This window comes from Typopeltis vanoorti, chromosome 14 (assembly GCF_054136105.1).
Source record: "Typopeltis vanoorti isolate ZY-2024b chromosome 14, IOZ_Tvanoo_1.0, whole genome shotgun sequence".
NCBI classification, from domain to species: Eukaryota; Metazoa; Arthropoda; class Arachnida; order Uropygi; family Thelyphonidae; genus Typopeltis; species Typopeltis vanoorti.
Genome location: NC_143562.1, coordinates 59,382,778 through 59,410,513, shown reverse-complemented (window position 1 = coordinate 59,410,513; position 27,736 = coordinate 59,382,778). Strand labels below are relative to the sequence as shown.

General features: G+C 34.6%; 1 protein-coding gene across 1 annotated transcript in view; it reads left to right on the top strand.

Moving 5' to 3' along the window:
* Nucleotides 1–27,736, top strand: part of LOC150099518 (uncharacterized) — a 160,837-nt gene that overhangs the window by 18,844 nt on the left and 114,257 nt on the right. Inside the window, exons 2-3 of the mRNA XM_090403831.1 lie at nt 10,769–10,823; nt 11,675–13,553. Coding sequence (XP_090259957.1) covers nt 10,769–10,823; nt 11,675–13,553 — 1,934 coding nt within the window. The remainder of the gene's footprint in view (nt 1–10,768; nt 10,824–11,674; nt 13,554–27,736) is intronic.

Sequence of the window (27,736 nt, the reverse complement as noted above, 5' to 3'; positions counted from 1 at the left end):
GAATGCAGACAGTACTCCTATGTCGGAAGCAGATGCAGTTGTTCGGATAATAAGTGTTCACTTTGCTAAAAGCCATCAACCTGTTAAATGCCAGCCTGGTTGACTGAATGGGTAGTGTATCTGCTCTCCAGCCAAAAGGCTGTGTTCAAATTCCACTGTGGGCATGGATGTTTGCGATTGTCTGTGAAAATACTAGTGGTAGTGGGTAGTTGATTGTGTTCGTGTAGATGATGCAGTTCACTGTAGTTGTTGGATTGAGTGATAGAGACGAAGAGTTGTAGAGTAGGTGCCCTCCCTCGATGAGTCTTTGGACTCCTTGGAGGTGTCACGTGATAATAATAATAATATAACATCGCATACAGTACTACCGTTATTGGATGAAGAGGTAGAGATGCATGAGAAGGAGGTTCAAATGCTGTTGCGTAACGTAGATCAGAATTTAGCAGTAGGGTCAGATGGGATATCAGCACATACACTAAAAGAATGTTCAGCCAGATTAACTAGATTCTTTATATATTTGTGTAATTTGAATCTCAATTCAGGAAAGATACCACAGGAATGGATGAATGTGTGTGATGGTCTGTTGTACAAGAGTAAGTCAAAAAATGTGATGTATCTGACAACCATCTTATCAGTGTATCTGGAGTGGTTGTGAAGATTTTAGAGAAGATCCTAAGAACTTGCATACAGAAATAGGTTGAGAGACAAGCTGTTCTTTGCAAGGAACAGCATAGGGTGTACTACAAGGAGGTTATGTCTGAGGAATTTGCTTATATTTTGTAATAATGTTACTTCTGAGTTGGATAATAAAGGGAATGAACATGCCATGATACTGTTGAATTTTGATGAGGCATTTGATGAGATACCACATGAAAGGCTGTTGCTTAAACTGCAGAATATGACACTGGAATATGAACTATTGACTTGACAGACAGGTATCAGAAAGTGGTTTATGGAGGGGGGGGGGCAGAGAGTGAATCTGCCAAATTTAAGGCGACCAGTGGTGTGCCCCAGAGATCAGTCCTTCCAATGTTGTTTAATTTGTACATAAATGATGTAGGGAAGGACCCGACAGGGGGAGTTCATTTGTCTGTTGATGATGAAAAAATAACAGGGTGATCAGGAATGCTATTGGTATTCAACACTTACAAATTATTTGGATAGGCTGCAACTGTGGGCAGTGACAGTGGCTGTCAGTTCAATGTTGGTAAGTGTGAAGTTATGCACTTTAGCATGATGAGATTTCCAAGCATATTATTATTGGCAGCATTATGCATGGAGAAGCTCATGATGCTTACGGATCTCGGAGTTATGGTGGATAGGAATTTTAAACTCAAAGGTCACGTTTTAAAAATTGCAAATACAACTCGGAGGATAATTGCAATGCTGAAATGAACACTGACATATAAGAATAAGAAAGTCATTTTGCCTCTTTAGAAGACCTTGCTATGAACTCACCCTTACCACTATTCACAGATTTGGTTTCATTGGTTCTGAGGAATGAAGAAGCTATCCAAACAGTGCAAAGAAGAGTTATAAAGGGAGTTATATATTACGGAATGTAGACTATGAGGACAGATTAAGAGTATGTTTACTATAGACCAGTGGTGGCCCGTGAAGTTTTAAGTTGGGGGGTGCTGCCTATACAAAATAATTTTAAAAAAATTATTTTTTTTCCTAATTAGTAACCAATTTATTAATAAAAATTGGTTACTAATTAGGAAAGAAAGAATTTTTTAAAAATTATTTTGTATAGGCAGTATCCTCCCCCCCCCCCCACTTAAAACTTCACGGGGCCGTCACTGCTGCAGACACAGGTAAACACAAGAAAGAGGGGGGGGGGGTTGATAAAGTATATAAACTTCTTAAAGGATGTTATAGGATATCAGTTGATGAAATTTTTCATTATATTGAAGATGAGAGGAGAGGACAAGGAGTAATCCATGAAAGTTAAGTTTGTGTGCAATTAAGAAAGGAGTGAGAGCTAGATTTTTCTTTTGTAGAGCAGTATGTGAGTAAAACAGTGGATGTTTTCCTGTTGAAGTGGTAAACTCATCTGTTGTGAATTCGCTTAAGAGAAGATGTGATAACTGGTGTTTGTGATGTGTGGCCTCCCTCAATGAGGCCTTAACTTCCTGGAGATCCCTGATTATGATAATTATCAGGGGCTTGGCAAATATACTCGCTAAGTAGACTCTGACAGCTGGTGAGTAGCTGCAGACTGGACAGTGTAGACTTTTTTATTAAACATAATTAAAAAAATGTTTGTAAACATAATCTTTTTTAACTTTAAGAAGACATAGAAGACTATGTATGTGTTGTTTTTAGTCTTCTTCTTATTATTATTTAATGACTTCTTGGAATAGTTCTCAGACAGTGGAAATGTTCCCAAACAACAATACAGCACTACCAACAACAAGTTACACGATAACCACAGTAATTAACTTTAATGAAATAAAAGTATAGCTATTTTGTACTGAAAATAACAGTACATAATCAATGTATAGAAACAAGCAAATCAAAGAAACGTGACTACAAGGTACATACAACAATTGGTTTATCAATTAAAAACTGTTGCTGCATGCTAGAAATGAATGTATTAATAAATAATATTAAAAACTATTTTCGATGGTTATATAAAATGAGAATCTCCCAAACTTTTGGGGGAAAGAGACAATCATTCCAATTCAGATTTGGCCAATGTAAAAGGGCTTTGCAACTTTCTTTGTAAAGGCGTTCTTATTTAAAACTGCTTCTATGGAGAAGACGAGCTTCATCCTACCAGATACTGTGTTTAGTGTCAATACTATGTTGTGCCAGACCAAACTTTTGAAGTTTTATGTATTTAATATAATATTGATGTTCATTAACTCTTTTTTCCATAGAACGACCTGTCTGAGTATGTCAGATTACATTCACAAAGTATCTGGTAAACGCCAGCTAATGATAGAGGTGACAGTTTGTTTTTTGTTGATGGTAGCAGATGAGAAATTTTGTTAATAGGAAAATATGTGGGAATAAGGTACTACTTCAAAATTCTACCAACATGTTCAGAGATACCAGAAATATAAGGGATTGGAACCTTGCAGTCTGTTGAAGAATCCTGAGGTGCTTGATTTGATTAGGTTTAATTGTAACCATTAAATTCCATTAAAGTTTTGATAGTGAGAAGTTCTTGTTGTAAGCTTGAGGTAGAGGAGCACACATTATGTGCTCTATTAATTAAAGACTTGATAACACCAATTTTTTGAGAGGTGTGATGAATAGACTTTTGATGAATGTATCTGCCAGTAAGGTAGGTTTTTGATAAACACTGGTTGATAAATTACCAGAGGCTGTTCACGTAAGAAGGATGTCCAAGAATAGTAAACTAGCAGCCTTTTCTTTTTCCATGGTGAATTGAATGTGTGGATGAAGGCTATTGATCCGTTGTAGGAAAGTCATAAGTTCATTTTCAGGATGATGCCAAACAAAAACATCAACATAACAAAACCAATGAGAGGGTTGGGAATGAATGGATAAGAACACGGTATCTTTCAGATGGTTCAAAAAATAGTTTGCCAAAGGTGGAGACAGAGGATTACCCATGGCAGTGCCTTCAACCTGTCTGTAGATCTTGTTTTTCCTGCTGAAATATCCTGATTCTATAACAAATTCAAAAATTCTCGCAATATCAGGAGGGCAATTATCATATAGTACATGACAACAGTTTTTAATTGGTAAACCGATTATTGTATGTGCCTTGTATTCCTATTTCTTTGATTTGCTTTTTTCTACGCACTGATGATATACTGTTATTTTCAGTATGAAATATCTGTACTTTCATTTCATTAAAGTTAATTACTGTGGTTATCATGTAATTTATTGTTTATAGTCATGCCACAGTTCATAATCTACCAATCACTTTATGGAACTGCTATTGAATTATTGGGACATATCATTAAAAAATGGGGTAGAGCCTTGGGCAAGTGCATTTTTATAACTGAGCAGCACATCAACTGGTTGATGTGCTGCTCAGTTATGATATTATAATATTATAACACTTCCTTCTCCTGCATAGAAGCCTTACCAGTCAGAATCACACTTACAACTCATCTATTGTTGTAAAGAGATGCAATTACTGTAGAGGAGAGCACATGGATGAATTAGCAACACTATAGGAGAAAAGTTAATTTGTGTTAAAATTTCAGTTGTATGGTTAATCCACAAAATTGATCACTGGCACATGCATTGATGAGAAGTCTGTCCGTTGCACAAAAGTGAAGCAGATGCCTTAGTCTGATGATCCTAACATGATATTTCTAACCAGTTAGTATTTTTTTTTATCATCTCAGTCTGTTGCTTTGAATGTGTATGTATGCACAGAATTATATATGAATGCAGAATAAATACTCCTTCTACTTACAAGTTTGTTAACATAAATTATTGAGATGAAAAACAGCAGTAGTCAGATGTAGTTTATTATGAACATACACTGGTTTCTCTCCTTAACATGTCTCCAGATCTTAAAATGTTTTTGGGATGGAATAGAAAGGTGAGGATTTTTTTCTTATTATTATTATTTTTTATTTTAATTAATTAATTTAGTAAATATTGAATTACTAGTTGCCTGTGTAGCATTTCCTGTACTAGATTACTAGATTAAATACTAGATTGCCATAAGAAGAAAGACCATTCTAGATTCAATTCTAGTTGCTAAGAGGATCTTTTTGTAAGCCTTTTTCAGCTTTCCCAGTTAGTCAATTTCTGGCACTGGCTAGTAGGTTCCCTATCAAAACTGGGGTTTTTAACTACATTTTAGAAATTATTATTAATTAACTTAAGGAATTCACAACATACACTAGAATATAAATTAAATTAAACTTGAATATATATTTCCAATATTTCAGCAACATCACGTTGCCATCTTCAAAGGAACTCAAAATAAAGACACGTACACGCAGGCACTACACACAGTAAATGAGGAAGAAGCGAGGAAGCTATTTTTTCTCCTAAAAGTCCTGATGGTGCCCCCTAGCGGGCTATGTAGGTATTCTTCGCCGTTGGGCTGAAGGTCTCCTGATGTGTCTCCCAAATTTGGGGCAGTCTCATGCAACCAAATTTGTTGAGGCTTGGCATGTTTCTTAGGGCTGAGGCTGATTCCATGAAAAGTCTTTCAAATTTGAACTTGCTACTGTGTATTATTGTGGCTTTCTTTCACCGTATGGCTTACGATTTCAAAATGGCAGTAGTTGTCATCTGTACTTTTACCATGGTGCATCTAAAATTATCAGTAGCTGTGGACTCCATTTTAAGTAATGGCTAAGGATAGGAATAGCTGCTGCTTTTCAGAGTTAGTTAGTAGCCATGGACTTTAGTGACCAGATTATCCAAGGACGAATGCTGGACACATTCCACTGGTTGCATAACTTTTGTTTCCTGCTTTGCAGGTTTGACTTCCCTCCAATGACCAATGCTGGACATGTTCCAGCATTGTTCCTTGGAAAACGTTTTACATCTTTATGGTTTGATGCATCAGAAAACACAGATATAAAGTTTATATTTTGTAATTCCTTACCAAGCTCTTTCAATGTGTTAAATTGTGAATGAAGAAATTTATGATTATTAATACTTCATTCATGATTTAACATGAATTGCATTTCCTGAGCTAAGTTTGCTCCTAAGTAAATTGTAATTTAAACACTTACTGTTATTTGTTCATTAAAATAATAATTGTAAATTTTTTTAGCTATTTATCTTATATAAATTCTTTATATTATCTTGTAAATGTATCCTAAGCGAACTGTAATATATGCATTTTATTTGTTGTTACTGAAAGTCAAAGTATTTCTAAGGGACTCTGCTAATGTGATTTGATTGGCTACTATCAGAAAACTAAGTTATTTTGAGATAACGCGTGCCTTAGCGTTGGGAACTGTACAACGATCACATGGGAATTTCGTTGTAAACTGAAAGAGCGGAGAAAAACAAGTTTGGGAAGGAAAGAGAGAGAGAGAGGATTTACGAGAATTTATAGGAAGAAGGACCCAGAAGGAAATTGGAGAGAGTGTGGGAAGGTTGTGAGATGTGATATAACCCGGGATCATGCGACGTAACAAAGATTTGGAAATTTGTTCCGATTTTAATGAATCTTACTTCGAACTCATATTTATTTATAGTTTCCTGTCACCTTGTAAAGGAATTTACCTGAGTGAAAGGATAATAATATGATCGAGATTTATTGTAAGATAAGTTATTACGAGCAAGAAACTACATTTTCCAGTCTTAACAAATAAGTTATTGAACTCAGCGATACTGTAACTTTTGTGTTGATTATAGCGGAAGATTATCGAGTGCCTAGAAGTGTTGTAAGAGTTTTCCATAATGTGCAAGCTATGACGATCATACCGGTAAGAATATCTATTCTATAACTAACGTGTGATAGTGTTGCTTGTGTCCGGAGAACTTGGTCAAATTTCGTGTTGCTGGAGCCAGCTACTCAAGCTTGAATGAGTGATATTATAAAACATTTTCCTTGTGAAACTAACGTCAGAATCTTCATTGAAGAATTAGTTCGTGTTTGAATGTGTTATCTCATAATGTATATGTAAATTCAAGATTGAGCCTTTTAAGAACTATTTTAATCCTCTGATAGATATTGATGATGCCAGCTAAGTGTTTGATAAAATTGAAGTTTGTGATTATTCTATGAGACTAAAAAGAATTACTTTTTAAGTGCTTTGCTGAATATTGTTGTTGTTTAAGGTGAAACTAAGTTGAAATCCTAACGGATGAGAATTATGAAAGCCTTATATATATATGTTCTAGCAGTAAATAATGCATACTTAGCTGAGTAGAATCTAAATACTTTATAGAATGCATAAATTATTTTCTAATTGTATTGATCTTAATAGAGTTCTTGTTTCTTATGTAAAAATAATTTTGTGAGAGAATTAAATATCTTGTTTAACTTGATTCTTGTGCTAGCCTAATTTCAGTTTCATTGCACCGCTCATTAAAATACGAATCCTGCAGAAAACCCTATTTATAAGTAAGAAAATTTTGGCCTGTAATTAGTTCACGTAGCTGTTGTGCTCTTTGATGCGTGATTCCTTCACAATAACTGTGTGATTTCAAACATAGAGTGGCGCAGTATAATAAAAATTTTCTTTATGTTTGAATGTGGGGTCAACCAACAACTAGCAAATATAAGGTTGGATGAAAGACAAAACCAACAAATGCATATGGTGATAATACCTTCTTGATGATAGCATCTGCTTTTGTCCTTGCACATGTGAATTTGCTGACGAATAATTTTCGGATCAGTTTGTATGTACAGTCCATGGATCTAAAAGTTTGATTGTGATATATGGTATGGAAAGAAAACACAGCCTCTGCAATCGCTAATTCTCTTTCTTTCATCCTAAATTTAGTGTGACGGAAAAAATTGGTCATCTTTACATGTGAAGAAGCTGCTGTAGAGCCTTCTTATGCTTATCAGAAACTAAATGCCTTGTGATATCTCGCTTTTCTCCAGAGGAAAGATTTTCCCAAACATAATTATTATTATTATTAAACAAGACCTCATGGAGTCAAAGACTCATCTAGGAGGTCCTTTTATCTTACACACACATCTCATCATACCGTGTCTTAAACACATTCAAACTACTTGCAGACACCACGCTCTCAGGCAAGGCATTCCAATCACTCACAACTCTGCACGAAAAAAACCTGCCTCTCACTCCCTTACTCACACCCTCCTTATACAGTTTCCAGGGATGACCTCTGGTTCTCCCCTGATCTCCCACTATTCTCTGTAGAACTTCTCCACCATTGATCCTATAACAACCCCTTACCAACTTGTAGGTCTCTATCATATCTCCCCTCTTCCTTCTCTCCACGAGACTCTGCAAATTACATCTTTTCAATCTTTCCTCATACTCAACATTCCAGAGGTCAGAAACTACCTTAGTCAGTCGCCTTTGGACCCTTTCCAACATCTCTTCATCCTTCTGAAAACCCGGTGACCAAATCTGGGCACAATAGTCCAAGTGTGGCCTAATCAAAGCCTTATACATTGGAACAAGTATCTCCCTACTTCTACATGTCAGTGTCCTCCGCATCATTCCCAGAAGTCTTTGTGTTGTCTTCACAATTTTGGCGATGTGTCCCCTAAATTTTAGATCCTTATCCACTATCACCCCCAGATCTCTTATTTCCTCTACTTCCAACAATATATTCTCACCAAGCATAAATTCTGCATCCCATCTTTGTTTTCCAAATTTTAAAACTTTACATTTTGCAACATTGAACTCACATCCCCATTTGCTTGCCCAATCACTCAATTTATTCAAGTCTTCTTGCAAGGCCACAACATCTTCACTACTCTTTATGGTTCGTCCCAACTTTGCATCATCTGCAAACAACTGAATATCTCCATCCAAATCTTCACCAATATCATTAATATATAAGTTAAATAGTAATGGCCCTAAAACAGACCCCTGAGGCACTCCACTAGTGACTTTCCTTTTCCTGGATATTGCACCCCCATACACAACTTGTTGATACCTATCAGATAGCCAGTCTCCAATCCAATGCACTAATCTAATATCCAACCCCATCTGCTCTAGTTTGACTGTCAACTTATCATGAGGTACTCTATCAAAAGCCTTTGCGAAATCCAAGTATATTACTGTGTATCCTTCTCCTCTGTCCAAGGAAGCAGTCACTTTATTGTAATAAGTAAGTAGATTACTAAAACATGACCTCCCTTTAGCAAATCCATGCTGTCCATCAAAGATTATACCATTGTTGTCAACCCAACTCTGGATCCTAGCTCTCACAAGCCTCTCCAACAACTTAACCACAACACCTGACACACAGATAGGCCTATAGTTTGATGCTCGAGTTCGATAATGTACATGAAATAATGTACTTGAGATAATGTACTTGAGTTCGATAATGTACATGAAACATATCTCTCCTGTTCATACTCCTTAATAAATGGATACCCATTTTTCAAATTATCTGTCAGTTTGCAATCCCTTTGTTTTGTTTTTACTGACATGGTTTAAACCTGATTCTTATAAAATAATTAAATATTTTAAAATAATTATGAACTTCCCAATTTTTAAACATATAAAAAAAGATATAGCAAAGTATCACTTCTGCGAATAACTGGGATCTATGATATCTAAAACAACAATTGTAATACTATGTCTATAGGTAAAACTTTGATTTTGAAACATACAACAAAATATCATTCTTTAAATTACCATTACTATAACCATTGTCAATATATCGTTTCGTGGTTTCCTCTGCTTCACAATCGATTTTGTATCGACATGAGTGTACTGAAAGAACTCAAACTAACAATAACTTAAATTACCTTTATTATTAAATAAAGGGAAAATACAGCTTTTGCTGTCACGCGTAATTGTTTATTTTATGAATGAAATTTAAAAGCAACAGATATCATATCTAAACTTTGTTTTATGATGATAATAATAACATTTATTACGGACATTATCACTCATAGCAAAGGTGGACCAAATCCACCTTTGCTATGAGTTGCCCGGTGTTGTAGTACCTTACCCATGTCCTGAAGATATTTTCAGGCGCAAACTTTGTTTGCTCACACTTGGATGAAGGATTAAACTAAATTTATTATAGTCTAACCAAGTGAAAAATAAACTTTCAACATCTTTCTCTAAATCCAGAGTAATTTAATAAAAAGATGGCACACCATTTGGCAACTCCTATAGGTAAAGATGACCTTGCCATTGCTTCTGCCTGGTATCTCCCCTTCTGGGTCTGGCTCCCACTGACGAGACCTCAATAAAGGTCGAAACTAATCTGGGTAGTGGCCCTTCCCTTAATGCATAATATTATACATATCTGCAAGGAGATGTGTTTTGCATTATGGGAGATACTGAGATAGGAGTGATGTTAGCTTGGTCCACCTTTGCTACGAGTTGCCCAGTGTTGTACTACCTTACCCATGTCCTGAAGATATTTTCAGGCACAAACTTTGTTTGCTCACACTTGGATAAAGGATTAAACTAAATTTATTTAGATCACATTGATTGAGGATGATAATTTTGTCAAACTTTAAAAGTTTGGCATATAATCAAAAAATAATTTTACGTGAAAAAGTTCCTTAGAATAAACAACTAATGTATGTTCGTCGTTTACTCTTTCTGTTAAGGTGAATAAAATATTCTGCTGTACATTTTGCTGTACACATACTATTGCTGTACAATACAGAATAATGCTGTACATCTGGTCACATAACCATGGACTCCATTTTTAGTAATGACTACTGTCAATTTCAGAGTTAGGGCTAGAAGAGCTCTTTTTTCACTTGGTTATACTATAAATTAAAGTTGCCAAGAAATTATATTCTTGGTTTAATTCTTTATCCAAGTGTAAGCAAAGAATGTTTGCTTGCACTTCAACTGATTTTAAAATACTTCTTTCAGTGTTGAAGATACTTCATGCACATTGTTTGCTTACACTTGCATAATAGATTAAACCAAGAATATAATTTCTTGGCATCTTTAATTTAAGAGCTCTGCCTTCCATTTGGAGAATAAAAAAAAGCATTGGAGGATTTATTTTTTGTTTAATTATTTGCTTAAGTAAAATTTTTTATCACTATGCATATATAATAAGAAGTACTGCATCAGATTTTATGACATTTTGCTTTCAGTGATTGCTCTTATTTAATTAACATTAATTTTGTGAGCTTCCTTCAGAAATCTGATTCTTGCTTAATTTTTTATTTTAGATCCACACGGAAATCCACTATAAGGCCTTTTATCATCAAATTGCCTTCACCAACAGTAAGTAAATAAATTAAATTAAACTTGATAAAAAATTCTATTCTAATTTAATGTTTTTGGGTAAAACATTAAATTAGAATATATTTAGGTATAAGCAAACATAGTTTGCATGTGAAGTCTCTTCATGACTGGATTTTGTTAGCTCTGAAATATCAAATTAGATTACATAAATAAAGTGATGCTGCACTTATTTAAAGTCTATGAGATACAAAATAAGCTGCATATATTTCTGTTTAGGACTAAATCCTACTGCTGGTGTGATTAAACATGATGTATTACATTTGAGATTCAGTGTTCTGTTAATATCCTGCTTTTATTTTGAATGCAAAAAAAAAAAAAAAAAAACAGCATCAAGTTAAACATCTGTTCTGATAATCACAAAGCATTTATGATCTTTAGGATGAGTTATTTTTGGTATTGCAATGCAAGACATTATATTTGGAAGATCTGTATGTTCATCTCTCAGTATTGCTTTTGAAATGAACTACGTCTCTTTTAAATAGTGTGATGCCAAAATATCTCATGTGAAGGTCATCACTGATTTGTGGTCACAATGTCAGACCAGTAATAATGTTATTGTGATTTAAATATTTTCATTTAAAGCTGGATATATAGATAATGCAATTTCAAATATAATATATTAACTATACATTAAATATTGTTTAATGTATAATATTTAATGTATAGTTAATATAAATTAAATATTGTTTTGTAGAATCCAGAATCAGATTTCATGTAATTTCTCTGTTTTATAGTTAGTTGATCAGCATACATAGTTTCTATCCTTATGTTTTCTTATTAATTATAGCTTATTAATTTTTATGTACATATATTTGTTTACTTTTTCTTAGAAAAGAAGAGAAGATGCTAATTATCATTCAGCTTTGAAAAAAGATAATAGGAAATATGAATCTTATTCACAAGATCACAGTTTACTGGAGGTCAGTGACAAACAAAAGGACTCTGAAATACTTCTGCCAAATACCGATTTAAAAAAGAGTTCTTCAGAATCTGACACTGCCCCATCTCTGTCAGTAGGTAATGGAACACTGCCTGGAAGAAAAACTGACTCAAAGAGGAAACTTTCTTTATCAGGTAAAAAAGATTCAGTTTCGTCTTCTGATGATGAAGAATATCTCTTGAGAGATAATGAAGATTCTGTAAGTCATGTACAACATAAGACTTTCAGAAGAGCAGCATCTTTGCCAGAAAAAATTTGTCCTGGTTTACACCTTTCACCTAATACTCAGGGTTCTGTAAAAGATAATAATAATGAGAGCATTACAAAACGTGTTTATCCATTAAGAAATTTGTTGCAGTCTCAAAAAAAGAATGAAATTCAATTACGTCAACTGTATTTTCAAAAAGATAAGTCAAAACAGCATTCATTTGATGTGTCAGCAATATCACCACAATCTGTTAATAAAATAGAACACAGAGCTTCTATTCATAATTCACAAAACCACTCTTTAGATCTTGATCATAGTAAAAAACAAAAAGGCTCAAAGCAGAATGGAAGTACAGCATCTTCTGTTGCTGAACAACCAGTTAGGGAAAAAAGACCTAGTTTCAATTTAAGGAAACGAGTTAATTCTATAAATGAAGATAGTAAGTACTCTATTCTAAAGGTGTCTCCCAGAAATAAGCAGCCAGCCTCTTCAGAAGATACTGATAGCTCTGATCTGTTTGTGCCTAAAAGAGATCCCAGTTATACCACAAAAAAACAGGTTCTGCAACGCTTTCCAACAACAGATTCATCACGTGAGAATAATCAGTTCACAAACAGAAAACGTAACCTACAGCATCTGTCCAAAACAAAAATACTGCCCAAGGTTATTAAAACGAACAAATATTCTAATTTACAACATGCAAGTACATCAGAATCATCTCCTGAGAGCCACTGGCATGCCAAAAGAAAACGTGTTTTACAACATGCTTCTACAAAAGACTTACTCTCTGAGAAGAAACAACATGTCAACAGAAAATTTCTTCACACGTCAGAAATAGATTCTTCTCCAGAAAAAAATAGTAGCCAAAAATTGGATACACGGTCAGGTATCTTAGTCAAATACACAGTCAAATCATCTCCAGAATCAAAAAATAACAATAAAGATAGGTCTGAATCTGATCCGAACAAAAATTCTAATTTACAACATATAATCATATCAGAATCATCTACAGAGAAAAATCAATATTCCAAAAGAAAACATGTTTTACAATGTGATTCTACAGAAGCTTCATTCTCTCAGAAAAATCAGCATATCGGCACAGAATTCGATAATTTAATAGAATCAAAAAATAAGAATAAGGAGAGATCTGAATTTTCAACAAAAATAGCATTTAATGATTTAGAGACAGCAGATGCTTCTAGTGCAGAAAGCAGATCTGTCAACAGAAAATACAATCTTCGGCATGCATTGTCCTCAGATTCATCTTCAGTAAAAAATTTAGAATTAATGCAGTTACGTAGCCATGTAGCATCAGGTGGAAAGAAGTTGTCGTGCAACCCAAATAATAAAGTAGCATCCCTAAAAATAAGTAAGAAAAGAAGTAACAAGAAAAAGAGATGGAGTGTTCCTGCAAAATACAAAGCAGTGCGACAGTGGAGATTATCAAACAACTCTTCTGGAGGTGAAAGCCCTAGTCCAAAGCTGTCATCCAAAGAATTATTACCATCTTCAAAGAATGCCAAACATTCACAGCAGTTGCCACTTGCATTAAATAAAAAAGGTAAGTCTCCATAGCTGAGGGTTCTCAAACTGTGAGCTGCGGTCTTCACTCCTCTTGTCTTTCAGGGATAGTGGGAGACAAAGGGAGTTGCAAACATCAACCCAAATTATCATTGTGTGTGTGTGTGTGCTGTTTATTTGAATGTAATTCAATAAATTAAATGCATTTTTGAAAATTATGGAGACAACTACCGTGTTTGAATAAAAACTTTAGTTTCATATAACTAAAATCTACATTCGACGTTTTGACCTTTATGTCAAGGTCATCTTCTGGAGCATACAACTATACACAGGAAACAAGCTGTACTACAATCAGACTGGTTTGTTAAAGACACTGACCAACCACTACAACAATTGTTGGCCTGACCTCTGGTGAGAAAAAAAAAAAAACGCACAGGCGACAAACTCTAAACACATTCCTCAGCCACCTGAACAAACAACACGAACGCATACAATTTACCATCAAAATCGAAAATCAAAATTCGCTCCCGTTCCTAGACACACTAGTCACACGTCTTCCTTTAGGCAGTCTATCCTTCACGGTCTACCGAAAACTGACACACACTGACCAATACATACATGCTAATTCGTACCGCCACCCATCACAAAAATATGGAGTCATTAACACCCTTAAAAACAAAGCCACAACTATTTGCTCTAACCAGCAAGCCCTGAAACAAGAACTAAAAATCATTAGTGACACATTCATAAATAATGGCTATAACAAAAATACTGTTAATAAAATACTCTATAAAACTACAACAAAAACGAATCTAGATTACAGTAAAACCATAGCCATCCCATACATTAAAGGGTTATCAGAAAAAGTCATCAGAATCCTACATTATAACCTCAATGCCACCTTTAAACCACCCAAAACCATATTCAACTCCTCTAAGGATCCTCTCCTCCCATTAGCACATCCTGGAGTCTATTGCATCCGCTGCACCTGTAACTTACCATACATTGGTGAAACAGGATGGACAATCCCTATACGCAGGAAAGAACACATTAGACACATTAAATATAACCATTATGGTGAAGCAGGCCTCTCAGACCACGCACTCAACACCTTACACCAAATCAACTGGAAAAGCACCTGCTCCTTACACCGCACAAAAACATGGTACGAAAGGAAATTTAAGGAATCCTGTGAAATCCTGATAAACCACCCAAATATCAACAACAAAGATGGCATGAAAATTCCAAGGATCTGGATGGCACACATTCAGCCTACCTAATATGAAAGATCCAGCATAAGTCCGGCCTCTAGCCAATCCTTAGCTAGTATTAGAAACCATTCCATACCAACTGGCTGGAATGATGTTAATATATGTATATAGTAGACAACACTAATAGGACTCTAGCGTTGATGTATAATTTTTTATTTTTTATTTATTTATTTTTTTATTTTTATTGTTTTAATTTATTTATTTATTTTTTTTCTCACCAGAGGTCAGGCCAACAATTGTTGTAGCGGTTGGTCAGTGTCTTTAACAAACCAGTTTAATTGTAGTATAGCTTGTTTCCTGTGTATAGTTGTATGCTCCAGAAGATGACCTTGACATAAAGGTCGAAACGTCGAATGTAGATTTTAGTTATATTAAACTAAAGTTTTTATTCAAACACAGTAGTTGTCTCCATAATTTTCAAAAATGCATTCGGATCACCGTGCAAGCCTAAAAAAAAGGATCAATAAATTAAAATTTCACTTTCATTTTTATTTAGACTCTCAGAAAGGTTGCAACTTTCAAATCTAATAATACTGACACATTTTTCATTTCTCCTCAGCTTTCTGCCCATCTAGGATATTAATATCCTATAGGATTGTGTAAGGTAATCCCATATACAATCCCTTGTGTGTGGGATTACCTTATATACGTATATATATTAAGTGGAATAGTATTGCCATAAATGTGTGAAAATTCCTTATTATAGTTTTTTGCACTTAGGTATTGAACACAAATTTCCCGATTGTTCATGCCACTCTAGACTTAAACTTGCTAAAAATTAGGGAATAATGCTGAAAAAGGGTGGAAAGGAAAAAAAGGTGCTTAGAGATTTATTTTTTATTTTTTCATTATTATTGAATGAGATGTTTATTTATTATTTTTTTTTTAAAAGAAGAAATTATGAAAACATTTTGAGTGAGCATTGTAGAAATTATGTACCAATCCTCCATTGAAATGAGATGGTGTTCATTTTAAAATATTTCATGAATATTTTATTTAAATATTAAACTACTGTCTGAGAGAATAACATTTATTAAAATAAAAAATTATTCCATTAATCATTTTAGTCTCCATTTTGAGGATATCTTTAGGTGTGTGTGTGTGGCAGCAAGGAGTGACAACCCAGCTGCAATAACTGGTTGTAAGCCTTCTCATTGGGGGTGGGGGGCGACCCAACCCATCCTTGGATGGATGAGTAGGATTGAATATCTTCAGGAGTATATGTGTGTGTGTATTTACCATATATTCAGGAGTGTATATATATATATACACAAACATAAGTTTATAACATGGTGCCTGTGAACTGCAAGAACATATCTCCTAGTGCATGATTATTATTGTTATTATTATTAAATAAGCTTCTCCTTGGAGTTTGAAAACTCATCAGAGAAGGCTCACACTAATTCTGTCCACCTGCAATACTTCTTGAACACAATCACCAACAGAGCACTTACAATAGACTTTGACAACCAAGTGAAAAATCTGATCTTAACGCAATTGCTAACTGTACTTTTATTTACTTGCTAGTGATTACTTGCATTTTCTGCCCCCTCCCCCCCAGTTAAGTCCCAAAAAATTTCCTCTGCATTATTGATACAAAACTTTTCCATCATATCCTCTCTTTTCTGCAGTCTCTTTTCTTGCGGGCCTAGTTAGCCAAGTGGTTAGTATATCCTCTCTCTCTCTCTCTCTACAGCCAACAGGTCATGGGTTCAAATCCCACCATTGGCATGGATTGTTTGTGAATATCTTTAGGTGGGAGTTGAATTTCATCATCCAGTGTGAGACTACCATCCCCAGAAGCCTGAAGTGGCTTGAAATTAAAAATGTCCCATATTTGGTCTTTAGAGCAAGGTTTTTGGATCTGGTATGGTAAATATATATATAAAATCAATCGAAAAAAAAAAATTCTTAACCCACCCACAGTATGAATGTACTATAGGTTCATGGGTGGGAGCCACATAAAAAAAAGTCTGTCCTACATTCCTTCTTTCAATCTATTTTTGTAGGGAGCATTCCACAGACCACTTGCCTATGGATCCTCTATGCCAGTGCTTCCCAAACTTATGAATGTCAAGGCCCCCTTTGGAAAAATTAAAATATTTAATGCCCATATTGAAAAAAAAATCATGATACAGACATATATTATAATATTTATTGTATTTATATTGAATAAAATTTATATTCAAGGTTTTGTGTTTGTAATCTTTTTTGTGCTTCTCATCAATACCTTTGAAATGAAAATTATATGAATAAACATATATTTACTAATATTCATTAAGCGCCGAAATACACAAGAAGCAAAATTTATGAACCAACACCAATGTGTGATTTTTTCTCCATTAAAATAAAGAACAAAAAAGAAATAATAAAAATTAAATATGCTTCTTTTAAAATTAAAAAAAAACCCTACTTTGTCTTAAAACATTTTAAATTTGTTATCATTATTTCACGGGCCCCCCCACAACAAAACGTATGGCCCACAGTTTGGGAAGTGCTGCTCTATGCCGCCTCCTCATCACCCCCCCCCCCCCCAAGAAACCCAGGTGCCAGAGCTGTGCACAGTAATCAAGATATGGCCATACGTCAAAACCTTATAAAGTGGAATGATAACTTCCTTGTTTTTTCTTATAACTGTGCTTTTTAATAACAAAGTAGTCTTATGGGCTATTGTGGCCACTTTTGTGATATGTCTCTGAACTTCAATTCCTTATTCACGAACACTCCAAAATGTATAACTTTGCACTTTTCCAATTTAAACTGGCATCCATTATCCTTTGTCCACTGTCATCGTAGTTAAGTTATTCTGCAAGATTTCTACATTCCATTGAATAAATATTATGCTACAATTTTTCAAATCAGCAGACAAGTGAATATTTCTCTTCAAAAATTTTCTGCATCATTAATGTATAAATTAAATAGCAGTTGGACCACAACCTTATGGTGTGCTGCATGCCATCTGCCTTCTCCTAGATTCTGCTCTTCCACATACTACTTTTTGGGATCTATCCATTAGTCATCTTCACTATATGAGACCATGAGACCTCATTCAATCCCCATTTGCTCCGTTTATGTGACAGTTTATGTCACAATTCCATGTGGCACTCTGTGAAATGAATTTTCAAAGTTCAACCTATGACTGTGCAGCCATTCCCTTTATCCAACTCAGTTGTCACTCTGTTATAAAAAGTGAGTAAATCATTGAAGCATGACTTACCCTTTAGCCTTATAGCCTTAGTTTCTTTGACTGTAAATCCAAAACAGCCTATCCCTCACACAGTGTATTGTTCTTATTCATCTGTTCCTCAATTTTGCTTTTGACCAACTTCTCCAATACTTCTCTCCACTGGTGAAATTTTAATTGGTCAGTAATTCTCTGTCTTGGAACCTCCTTTATGTAATGGGACTGTTTTATTATCCTACCACTCCCTTCCACTACCCAAGCTGAGAGTAAAGTTTAACAGCCTAATCAGAGCCATTGCCAATTCCTTTGCATACTTTCATAATGCATGCGCTGATATCTCATTTAATCCGATGACTGTATTCACATTGACATTCTACAATATCCTAAGTACTTCCAGTTCATCAACCTCTATTCCTCCATCAGTTCCTATCATCTGTTCACTGTATTTTACCTGGATGACAGATCCTTGAAATTCTTTTGTTTTTATTTTTATTATTATTTTATTTTGTTTACTTCTGTCATCTCCCTATCATTATCACTCATTTAAAGTTATCCTTCCATAGTTATTCTTCCTTTCACTCGCAATACAGTGAAAGAATTCTTTGAGATTTTCTTCTGTAGCCCTGCTCAGTTGATTTCCTCTCATCTGATTTTATCTTCCTGACCATACTGGTCACCCTTCTTGGTTTTGCATGGTACTGCTGATAAGCTTGCTCATCACCTTTTTCTGCAACTCCTGCTTAACAATACTATTCATTCATCTAATTACTCCTACCTGATTTATCCTCCTGATGTTGTGTATACAGTGTGATATTGCTTCCCTCTGACTTACCGTGACCATTGTTGCACTGCCAATATTCTTCCTTTGCAGATTATTATGCCATAGAACAAGCTGTTTTCTAAACTCATAATCAGCTACTTTCTAGTTCCACATATACTCCCCTTCTTAACTAAAACTTCTATATTTTGACAAACTCAAGTCAAGAGTGCATTGTAATATTTACTGCTGTCTGCAGCATTGTAAACGTAATGGTTATTTTCTTATATGTAATAACTTTATCTTTACTCTCTTCTATCTTTATTCTATTCCCAATTCTTTATAGCTTTACTCTAATGCACACTATGATTATCCACGTTTCGTATTTACTAGTCGAATGCCTATGAATACTGGAAATTTTTTGTCAGACTGCACCACCATTATATCATTTCATTGGCATAAGACTAAATAAAACTTTCGGTAGATTTCCCTCTCTCTCACGAGCGAAGTTTCTTTTATCAATGTTTACTTTAACAATCATGGTTCATAAGAGTGAACTGCATTTTTATTGCCTTAAATTATTTCCCGCTCAAGTCCGATTTATTTAAGAACAGTGCAGCTGTAAAATAAAAGATCAGGCAGCACTCTTTTAACAAATAATTAAAACACATTTATTTACAAATTATACATAAATTAAACAATAGGGAGATTGCTTTCTCTATCCATTTATAAAATCTTTAGCATAAATTATAACCTATTTACTTTAACACTAATTAACTTTTTTAACTGACAATCTTATTTACTCTCCACTTACAAATTCAACTTATTAAACTTCTAGTTTACTTGCAAAGAGGTTAGCTAACTTTCTGTTAAGTTATCTTTACAATTTTTATATCAACTTCCAATATGCCAATCGATTCTCTTAATTACACTTCTTACTACTATTGAACAATTTCTTAAAAGTCTTTCTATAACCTACTATGAGAGAGAATATACAAAAGGTTTGAACTTACAAAAATCTCTGCATCGCACATTCCATCAAAAGTCTTTCACTACAGTCTTATGGCATTTCTTTCATCTCAGATCTTGAGCTTCCTCAGGAATGTCTGGCTTTAGTAATATCTCATCGGGAAAATAGTGAGCTGTGGACTGCGACCAGCAAAAGGTTGTTCTCCCACGGTGAAAAAGAAAAACTTCCGAGCGAAGCTGCCTCGGGTAATTTACATCGCCTTATTTCCTCTGCTTGGGCTTGCCGAAAATACCTGGACGACTGCCATCTCCAATAGCTCGAACTTCCGCCTCCAAGAAACTGAAACTGCCGCCAACTCTCAACTGGGATCCTCTCTCTCGCGTCTGGAAGCCTTTCCTTCTTCGGCAATATCTGGAAGTCCTCTCTCTGGCGACTGGAACCGGGAAGCCCCTTATGCTTGGCTCGGTCTCTTTTTATTCTCTGATCTCGGAGCCTTGCACTAAGGGTAGTAAACCCCAAAGAATTCGGCATGATTCTTTTAAGTTTAACCCACTCTTTGTTCTCCTCCGAAACTTGTCTCTAAAATTAGCGGAACTCTTTGATACTTTGCTTCTCCTTTCGGGGCCGCAGAAACTTCTCTAAACCCAGCAGCACTCTTAGATACTATCTTTAAAGGTGTTAGCACAGTAAGCAACTCATATACAAAATAGTAAACAACTTTTCCTGCGCTCTTACACATAACTATATACAAAGTTCCCCTGGGAAAGCATTGCCTTTGTTTTTGACATTAAAACAGTAAATACATTCACTTCCCACATGGTGAACTACATTAAAATTTTGCAAAATATACATAGAAACAAACAAGGTTATTTACAGTTCTCATGGGACTTGACCTATGTAAAAAATTGATGTAAAGCGCTTTGATATTTTTAAGCTACATCGAGTTTTTCAGCATGATCATCCCCAATCAGAGTCCATGGGCTACTCTGATTGGGGATGATCTAAGAGGATCTGATTAGTTACAGATCCTCTTATACCATCACCAGACCCACACTCTCAAACCTTGAGTTCCCCTCCTTCACATGCTATTTCAAGTATTATCTGTTACGAAAATTTCATTTCTTTTTTTTGCCATGTGGTTTTTCTTCCTTCCAGTCTGAATTCCTGTATAGTTGAAGTGTTTCATAATATTTACTCAACCTGCACTTACTGTGCTAATTTACTGATGAATCACATCATCACTTGCACCTCCTCCAACACTGTTTCAAGTATTATCTGTTACGAAAATTTCATTTCTTTTTTTTGCCATGTGGTTTTTCTTCCTTCCAGTCTGAATTCCTGTATAGTTGAAGTGTTTCATAATATTTACTCAACCTGCACTCACTGTGCTAATTTACTGATGAATCACATCATCACTTGCACCGCCTCCAACACTGTTTCAAGTATTATCTGTTACGAAAATTTCATTTCTTTTTTTTGCCATGTGGTTTTTCTTCCTTCCAGTCTGAATTCCTGTATAGTTGAAGTGTTTCATAATATTTACTCAACCTGCACTCACTGTGCTAATTTACTGATGAATCACATCATCACTTGCACTTCCTAGCCAATAGCAGCAACCAGCATATATTTTGCTATGTTGGCCTCTGTCTTCCTTTCTGCTGACCTTTTACAGTTTCATCATCATCATCCTCAGGCCTCCAGACTGTCAGAAGACTCATCACGAGAGAATCTCCTCACATATAACACACACAGCTCTTCATGCAGTGACAGTGAACATCTTAAATACATTCATTGTCTCTGCACTCACCATACTTTCAGTAATAATTATTATTACTACTATGTAACGGCTTCAAGGAGTCCAAAGACTCATCAAGGGATGTCATCTACTCTACAACTTGCCGTCTTCACTACTTAATCCATCAACTACAGCAAACAACCACTATCATCATCGCCACCTACAACAGTGGTGGCGAACCTTTTCATGTGCACATGCCAAAAATTTATAAATCGAGTTACTGACATGCCGGTACGTGCCAAAAATTTACCAATCAAGTTGCTGATGTGCTGAGCAGTTTTTAATAGGGAAAAAATTAATTAATTAAATTTATTTATTTATAATAAATATATTTATTTATAATATTATTCAGTGTAAAATTGATTATTGTATTATTATTAAATTGATTTTAATGATGTTGGTTTGAAAAAAAAAAAAGCAGTGAGAAAAATATTCATGCATTGTAACTCACCATAGAAGTGAGTTACAGCTGAGCAGGAGAAGCAGCAGACAGTATTTACTCGAATTTAACTTGCCTTCGTGTATAACTTGCACCCCTGATTTTACTTTACGAAAAAAGACATTAAAAAGTTTTGCATATACTTCGCACACGAAAAATGTTTAAACACGTGCACGTCGATATGTGTGATAGTAACTCACTCCCCGCAGTTAACAACTCCCAACAGCAATTATACTACAGATGTAAAAAAAACAAGATCCCTGAATAAGGTACAGAGGCATTTGCAGTCTTTGGAATATATTTCTTAACAAATAGTGCAATTACAGAGAGCTGGAATAAAAATGGCACTAAGTAATGAATCACATGTCCCCTCTTAAGAAACTATGCTGTACAGACTCGAGCATAATCATATGTTGCACCAAAAACACTGTATCTAACTAAAAACTATTGTCCAATTTTTCAATTACATGAAATAAGTGTTGATTGCATTTGAAATTCTCAATGTCATTATGAAAGATCACAAAAGCTAACTTCAAATAAAATTCTATCACGAATTGAAACGTGCCATATAACGCCTCCGTAGTGCAATTGGAAGAATGACGGTATGTTGCATCCTTCGATTAGAAAAGGCCTAAATTCGACAGGAGGAATCTTTATATGGACTTTTTTTTCAATCGAAGGTGAGTTAGCCGATCTCATACGAAGGTAGCAGGGTTTTTTCCTCCTAAAAAATCGGGGTTTTTTCATCCTGCATAAAGACAAATCGGCCCTTCAGAACACATGCAATTTACAGACAAAAAACACTACTTGTGGTGGGCAGTAGATGGCGTTGATGTAGATGATTGGTAGTAGAGGTTCGGTGTAGTGGTGGAGACGGAGAGTTGTACAGTGGGTGTCCTCCCGCGAGGAGTCTTCGGACTCCTTGGAGGTGTCACGAATAATAATAATATACAGCAATCCTTCGATTAGTGTGCCTAATGCGTTCTTTGAAACAGGTGCACTAATCGAATACAATAACCTATGGGAAAATGTATAATTCATTCCTCAAATTTCTTTTTTGAACCTTAATTTTTTTTATAAAAGAATTAGGATATGTCTCAAGGCCTACTTACAGGAAAACCATGAAGCTGAAAGACAATTGTTGGTTTTGTCTTTCATCCACCCTTATATTTACTAGTTGTTGGTTGACCCCACATTCAAACATAAAGAAAATTTTTATTATACTGCGCCACTCTATGTTTGAAATCACACAGTTATTGTGAAGGAATCAAGCATCGAATAGCACAACAGCTATGTGAACTTATTACAGGCCGAAATTTTCTTACTTATAAATAGGGTTTTCTGCAAGATTCGTATTTTAATGAGCGGTGCAATGAAACTGAAATTAGGCTAGCACAAGAATCAAGTTAAACAAGATATTTAATTCTCACACAAAATTATTTTTACATAAGAAACAAGAACTCTATTAAGATCAATACAATTAGAAAATAATTTAAGCATACTATAAAGTATTTAGATTCTACTCAGCTGAGTGCATCATTTACTGCTAGAACATATGCATATATATATATATATATATATATATATATATATATATATAAGGCTTTCACAATTCTCATCTGTTAGGATTTCTTTTTAGATTCACCTTAAACAACAACAATATTTAGCAAAACACTTAAAAAGTAATTCTTTTTAGTCTTATAGAATAATCACAAACTTCAATTTTATCAAACACTTAGCTGGCATCATCAATATCTATCAGAGGATTAAAATAGTTCTTAAAAGGCTCAGTCTTGAATTTACATATACATTATGAGATGACACATTCAAACACGAACTAATTCTTCAGTGAAGATTCTGACATGAGATGACACATTCAAACACGAACTAATTCTTCAATGAAGATTCTGACATTAGTTTCACAAGGAAAATGTTTATAATATCACTCATTCAAGCTTGACTAGCTGGCTCCAGCAACACGAAATTTGACCAAGTTCTCCGGACACAAGCAACACTATCACACGTTAGTTATAGAATAGATATTCTTACCGGTATGATCATCATAGCTTGCACATTATGGAAAACTCTTACAACACTTCTAGGCACTCGATAATCTTCCGCTATAATCAACACAAAAGTTACAGTATCCCTGAGTTCAATAACTTATTTGTTAAGACTGGAAAATGTAGTTTCTTGCTCGTAATAACTTATCTTACAATAAATCTCGATCATATTATTATCCTTTCACTCAGGTAAATTCCTTTACAAAGTGACAGGAAACTATAAATAAATATGAGTTCGAAGTAAGATTCATTAAAATCGGAACAAATTTCCAAATCTTTGTTACGTCGCACGATCCCGTGTTATATCACATCTCACAACCTTCCCACACTCTTTCCAATTTCCTTCTGGGTCCTTCTTCCTATAAATTCTCGTAAATTCTCTCTCTTTCCTGCCCAAACTATGAGTTCAAAGTAAGATTCATTAAAATCGGAACAAGTTTCCAAATCTTTGTTATGTCGTATGATCCCAGGTTAGATCACATCTCACGACCTTCCCACACTCTTTCCAATTTCCTTCTGGTTCCTTCTTCCTATATCCCATAAATCCTCTCTCTCTTTCCTGCCCAAACTTGTTTTTCTCCACCCTTTCAGTTTCCAATGAAATTCCCACGTGATCGTTGTACAGTTCCCAACGCTAAGGCACGTGCTATCTCAAAATAACTTAGTTTTCTGACAGTAGCTAATCAAATCACATTAGCAGAGTCCCTTAGAAATACTTTCCTTAGAAATACTTTCAACAATAAAATGCATATATTACAATTTACTTAGGATACATTTAGAAGTTAATATAAAGAATTTATATAAGATAAAAAAATTACAATTATTATTTCAATGAACAAAAAATAGTAAGTGTTTAAATTACAATTTATTTAGGAGCAAACTTAGCTCAGGAAATGCAATGCATGTTAAATCATGAAGTATTAATAATCATAAAATTCTTCATTCACAATTTAACAGAGGCTTATTTTTCCTCTGAAAAATTTTTCTTTAAAGAAAAATATTTTACGCACGACTCATGAGTGGAGAAAATAGACTTCTTATCTACTTTTCGAGGTCTTAAATAATATCTAGTGTGAATAAAATCTAATTTATCACTACAGTCAGTATGTATCTATTTTTGTATCTCTACATTTTTACTTAGATTCGTTCTGCTTTCATTACTGGGAATAGTTTGTCCCTTATTTTTGTAGCATGGGGATGTCTCATCGGAGCAGAGTCCCTCATTTCTGTCACTAGTATTGTGTCTTGATTGTCTCATGACTGGGTTTTTCATTCTAATGGTACTTCTGTGATCTGTCATTCCCTGATAATTCCTTTTCTTTCCCCATACATTCTCCAAAGAATCTTCTAAGTAGGATAGTCTGTCAGACTTGTCCTTTCCCTCCCTTCTTCTTGCCTTATTACATCTTGGATGTAAACTAATTGCTTTAGCAAAGTTGATTCCAATTATCAGTTGATCTGTTTTGCCAACTTCTAATTCAGCTGTAGATATTTGCTCTTGTAATATTAAGTCTGTGGTAGGTTTAGCTTGAGGTTGATTAGGTTTATCAGAATTTGAGTCATTGAAATCTTCAATTGACTCATTAGTAGTTGATTGTACTTTGCTTGTAGGTTGTATCACATTCGTCTTACCGTGCCTTTCTGTTAGTTGCTTCCATCCAATATTTGTAGGTGTATTATTTCTCCAGATATTTCTTCTTCTGTTCATTATGGATATCTCAACCTTAGAAAAGTCGCATGAGAAGCAATAATTTTTCATAAAGTTAGTTCCCAAAAATGATCTTAGAACTCGAGTTGGATGTTGATGGAATAATTAGTAGATCCTGCTAAACAATAACCCAAAATTTGGTAAAAAAAAAATCCTTACACGAGCTTTCTTATACACCATAAAAGTAGAGTCAGAGAGAGTAGTAATCCTCACTGGTCTCCTCAATTTAATAATATTTTTCCATATTCTGTGCTTTATATGCATGATAGTTTCTACTTGCTTCTGCAACCTGTATCTAGTAAGATATTACATTGATACCCTTGGATATTTCCTCTGATTTTCATCATTGATTCATTCATCTTAAAAAAAAGTTATCAAGATTACTATGTACTTTGTGAGGAATCTGTCCAAAATTCAAATCCCATCCATTGTTTGAGTATGTTCCTTTAGCATAGAAACAATTCCTAGCAATATGTCCAGTCCTGTGGCATCGAAAGCATCTTGCAGGATCCTTATAGTTGTAGAAATACTCTTTCTTTGCTTGAGGTTGAGAGGTAATGGGCATCTGTAGATTGAGTCTTTCTAATCCATGCACCACTTTGTCCAGATTTGCTAATATAGGTTGATTCTGTTTTTTTTTACTTCATTTTCCACCATTTTGTTGATTCCATCTATTGTAGGGTTATGGTTTTCATGAAAGGTTGTAGTAATAACTACCAGCTGCTTCATTACTTCATCAAGGCGATCTATTACTGGTTGATCTTTTTACTTCATGTTGAATTAAGGTTTTTATTTCTTGCATTAACTGTCCTTGGTGGATAGTTCTTCACCCTCAGCTATATGAGTAACATTTAAGGAATTTTCTCCATTATTCTTCTTTCCCTTTTCACTTTTATTTTCCTTTCCAGTTTCAGATTGGTTTAAGGGATAATCAGTCTTATTTATAACGTTCACATGACCTATATTGGATAAGGGACAAACGTCTCCTATCATTTGTTCCTTTTCCTTGACAACTTTGAAACATTCTTCTAAGGTGTTAATTTTCTTCTTGTAGACAATCTCTCTCAATTCAGACCAGAATTGAGAGAGACTGAAAGACCTTGGCAAAACTGCTGGAAAACAGCCCAATCCAAATCAGGTTTATCTTCATTAGACACGTTCAAACTGTTAGAAAGAGATCAACATACGATTATAAAACTCTGTAGCACTTTCTTTATCCTTTTGTGTGATCCTCTGTATCCACAAGTTGGGTCCAATACTTCTCAATTTAGAGAGACCTGTGAAATTAAGACATCTTTAAACTTCTGATATTCTAATGTTTCCTTAAGCACTGGAGATGAATATAAAAACATCCTTGCCTTACCAGTCAACTTACTTCGTAGTAATATTAATAATTGAAAATCAGTCCAGTTTGCTAATTCTCTAAGCTTTTCAACGAAAGAAAAAAAAGACAGTACATCATCTGATTCTTCCCCTGAAAACTGAGGAAAGACTTGTTATCAATTTACAGTGGGATTTACAGTGCAGAAGAATTCACTAACCTCCATTCCTGTGCTAGATGCATGAGTCATATCTGTTTATCAGTTACTCTATAATTCATTCATTTACGAATGTCAAGTCCATTTAAAATTTACTTTTCCTTGCCTAATTGTTTCACAACCAATTCATCATGATTCAATTAAATTTACTATTAAAGTTTTTAGGAATTAATTCCTAGTAGGCTATTATGTCAACAAAACTTATTTCTCGATCATCGATAGTGAATCAAAATCCTGTCGAATGCGCCATTTGGTTAGTTTTGTCTTTCATCCAATCTTATATTTGCTAGTTGTTGGTTGACCCCACATTCAAACATAAAGAAAATTTTTATTATACTGCGCCACTCTATGTTTGAAATCACACAGTTATTGTGAAGGAATCAAGCATCAAATAGTACAACAGCTACGTGAACTTATTACAGGCCGAAATTTTCTTACTTATACATAGGGTTTTCTGCAAGATTCGTATTTTAAGGAGCAGTGCAATGAAACTGAAAT